This window comes from Plasmodium knowlesi, assembly GCF_000006355.2.
Source record: "Plasmodium knowlesi strain H genome assembly, chromosome: 4".
Taxonomy (NCBI): Eukaryota; Apicomplexa; class Aconoidasida; order Haemosporida; family Plasmodiidae; genus Plasmodium; species Plasmodium knowlesi.
The window spans coordinates 1121545-1125182 of record NC_011905.2 but is presented as its reverse complement, the minus strand read 5'-3'; the positions used below and the strand labels follow the sequence as shown (position 1 = coordinate 1125182).

At 39.8% G+C, this 3638-nt stretch overlaps 1 protein-coding gene across 1 annotated transcript in view; it reads right to left on the bottom strand.

The window, feature by feature from the left end:
* Positions 1 to 468: 468 nt before the first annotated feature.
* Positions 469 to 3638, bottom strand: part of PKNH_0424800 (SICAvar, type I (fragment)) — a gene marked incomplete at both ends in the record, with an annotated part of 5458 nt that continues 2288 nt past the window's right edge. The window contains 3 exons of the mRNA XM_039113888.1: positions 469 to 1010; positions 1416 to 2036; positions 2369 to 2475. Coding sequence (XP_038969499.1) covers positions 469 to 1010; positions 1416 to 2036; positions 2369 to 2475 — 1270 coding nt within the window. The remainder of the gene's footprint in view (positions 1011 to 1415; positions 2037 to 2368; positions 2476 to 3638) is intronic.

Here is a 3638-nt window from a genome sequence, read left to right as displayed (position 1 = left end):
ATGTTGGTTATGTTAGTATGTTGGTTGTGTTGTGGTTGTGTTGTTGTTGTGTTGGTTGTGTTGCGGTTGTGCTGTGGTTGTGTTGGTTCTGTTGGTTGTGTTGGTTATGTTAGTATGTTGTGGTTGTGTTGTGGTTGTGTTGTTGTTGTGTTGTGGTTGTGTTGGTTGTGTTAGTATGTGTTGGTTATGTTAGTATGTTGGTGTGTGTTAGTATGTTGGTTATGTTAGTATGTTGTGTTATGTTAGTATGTTGGTTATGTTAGTATGTTGTGTTGTGTTAGTATGTTGTGTTGTGTCAGTATGTTGGTTGTGTTGTTGTTGTTGTGTTGGTTGTGTTGTGGTTGTGTTAGTACGTTGTGTTGTGTTAGTATGTTAGTATGTTGGTTCCAACACAACCAACATTCTGTGTTGATACCAACAGTACCAACATTTTGTGTTGGTTGTTGGTTGGGTTGGAGTGGGGTTTACTTACATATGTCCTTTATAGCGTTATCCTTAATTTTCTTCATTTCATCCTGACCTCCGTTCTTGAGCAAATCATCCACCTTTTCCTTTACATTCTGAGTAGTGCCCGGGGAGTCTAGATTACAATCCTTGAGTTTCTCTAAAGTCATCCTCTCACACTTAAAACACGTAACATTACCATTCCTGCAGCCTTCACCTTGACCCATAATAGTAGCACTCTGTCCAAATGCCTTCTCTATCCCCTCCTTCGTTTTCTTTTCATCTTTACATGGAAATTTGTCGTCTTGTAGTTTATCTGCAATGGCATTTAATAGAACACAACGCATCGTTCTTTGGAACGATGCCTTAACGGCATCGACACCGTTCTGGTCGTCCTTGATGTCGTAGAGGTTCTTTAATCCTGCTGCTATAAGGAGGCAAGCCTCCTTTCCATCACTATCCTTCGAAAGTTTACTGCAGATACTGCTAACTGCACTCTTCTTATCTTCAGTAGTTCCTGCGGCGAGTTCTTTTATTTGCTCCTTGACTTGGTCCCATACATCATTCTATAAGTATATATATATATATATATATATATGCATATGCATAAATGCATATGCATATATACATATACATATGTATGTATACATACATACGTATACATACGTATACACATACGTATGTACATACGTACATACATATATGTATATGCATACGTACATATACATATATATGTAAGTATATATATGTACATACATACATAACTATGTATATATCTGTATGTGCATATATAAGTGTACATGTATGTATACATATGCAGACACATATACTTACATATACATATATGTATACGTATATATGTGTACATATACATGTAAGTGTATATGTATGTTTATGTCTGCATACATGTATGTGTATATGTATATATGTATATGTGTACACATGTATATGTGTAATGGTTATGTCCTTACCCAAGTACGATCGTTACCGCCATTGTTCGCTTTGTCCTTCATCCATCGGGTTGTGACACATTTGACTTGGTCACATAAGTCTGTTACAGTATTTATTTGCTTTGCCATTTTATCTATGTTGTCTTTGTCAGCTTTCAGTACAGCATCTACCTTGTCCTTTGCACTCCCCCCCTGGCCTGCAACGCCATTTATGTTAATATTGCAACTGTCATATTTTTCCTGTTCCCATTTGCATGGAATATCACCATTACCACTCTTACCCTGCCCAGCAGTGTCGAAAGCTTGTTTTATACCATCATCAATAAGACAAGTTGCTTTTTCTTTCATGTGTTTTGCATAAGCGTGAAGTAAAAAACAACCCATCGTTTGTCTAAACGATGGGTTGTTTAAAACTGACGGCGTCGCCGTCGTCGCCGACGACGACGCCGCCGGCGTCGGCGTCGTATACAGTTCGGTGAAGCCGGCATGCAAATAATTGCATGCCGTCTTATCAGACGGATTTTGCAATGCTTCACATCCATTTGGAGTTCCGTCTTTGGCTTTGCCATCTGTCTTCTTCATTTCTTCTGCTAACTCTTCCCAAAGTGCCTTCACTGCGCCATTGTCCTCCCAAAACGTATTCTGTAAGTGAAGTAATATATATATATATATATATATATATATATATATATATATATGCATATGCATAAATGCATATGCATATATACATATGTATATACATACATATGTATACATACATACGTATACATATACATGTATATGTATATATATATATGTATATGTACATACGTACATATATATATGTATGTATATATATATATATACATACATGTACATGTATACATGTATTTGTATACATACATATATGTATATACATGCATATGAGTTTACATATGTCTGTATATGTATATGCCGTCTTCTCTTTCCTTCCTTCCCCTTCCTTCCCCACTTACCGTTGGTGTCGTCTGTGCTCCTGTTATCGTCTTAGTCGCCTCCAAGTAGTTCTCCATACATTTTAGGCGTTTACATAAATCATTCTCCCCCTTGATACAAACATCAGCTAAAAAAAAAAAAAAAAAAAAAAAAAGGATGAAATTGTGTTGTGTATATGTATGTTGTTTCCCCTTTCCTTCCCCCCCCCCCCCTTAAACACTCTTTCCTTCCCCCTAAACCTTCCTTCCTTCCCCCTAAACCTTCCTTCCTTTCCCCTAAACCTTCCTTCCTTTCCCCTAAACCTTCCTTCCTTACCCCTAAATGTTCTTTCCTTCCCCCTAAGTAGTCTTTCCTTACCCCTAAGTAGTCTTCCTTTCCCCCTAAACAGTCTTTCCTTAACCCCCCATTAAACACTCTTTCCTTACCCCCTCCCTAAGTAGTCTTTCCTTACCCCTAAGTAGTCTTTCCTAACCCCTAAGTAGTCTTTCCTTACCCCTAAGTAGTCTTTCTATACCCCTAAGTAGTCTTTCCTTCCCCGCCCTAAGTAGTCATTCCTTCCCCCTAAGTACTCTTTCCTTACCCCCTCCCTAAGCAGTCTTTCCTTACCCCTAAGTAGTCTTTCCTTACCCCTAAGCAACCCTTTCCTTACCCCTACGTAGTCTTTCTATACCCCTAAGTAGTCTTTCTATACCCCTAAGTAGTCTTTCCTAACCCCTAAGTAGTCTTTCTATACCCCTAAGTAGTCTTTCCTTCCCCGCCCTAAGTAGTCTTTCCTTACCCCTAAGTACTCTTTCCTTACCCCCAAGTAGTCTTTCCTTACCCCTAAGAGTAGTCTTTCCTTACCTCTAAGTAGTCTTTCCTTCCACCCCCTAAGTACTCTTTCCTTCCCCCCTTAAACACTCTTTCCTTCCCTCCCCTAAGCAACCCTTTCCTTCCACCCCCCCTAAAACACTCTTTCCTTCCCCCCTTAAACACTCTTTCCTTTCCCCCTCCTTAAACACTCTTTCCTTACCCCCCCCGTAAACAATCCTTCCTTACCACCCCCTTAGGGTGGGTATGTACCAGGCCATATTGTTGTTCTAATAACCTAGGAAAGAAACATTCCTTATCCCCTAAACACTCTTTCCCTACCCCCCCCCCCCTAAACAGTCTTTCCTTATCCCCCCCTAAGTAACGCTTTACCTACCACCCCCACTAAAACCTTCTTACCTTCCCACCCCACCTAAACACACTTTCCTTAACCCCCCCTTAATCCTTCTTTCCTTACCCCCCCCTAGACAACCTTCTTTC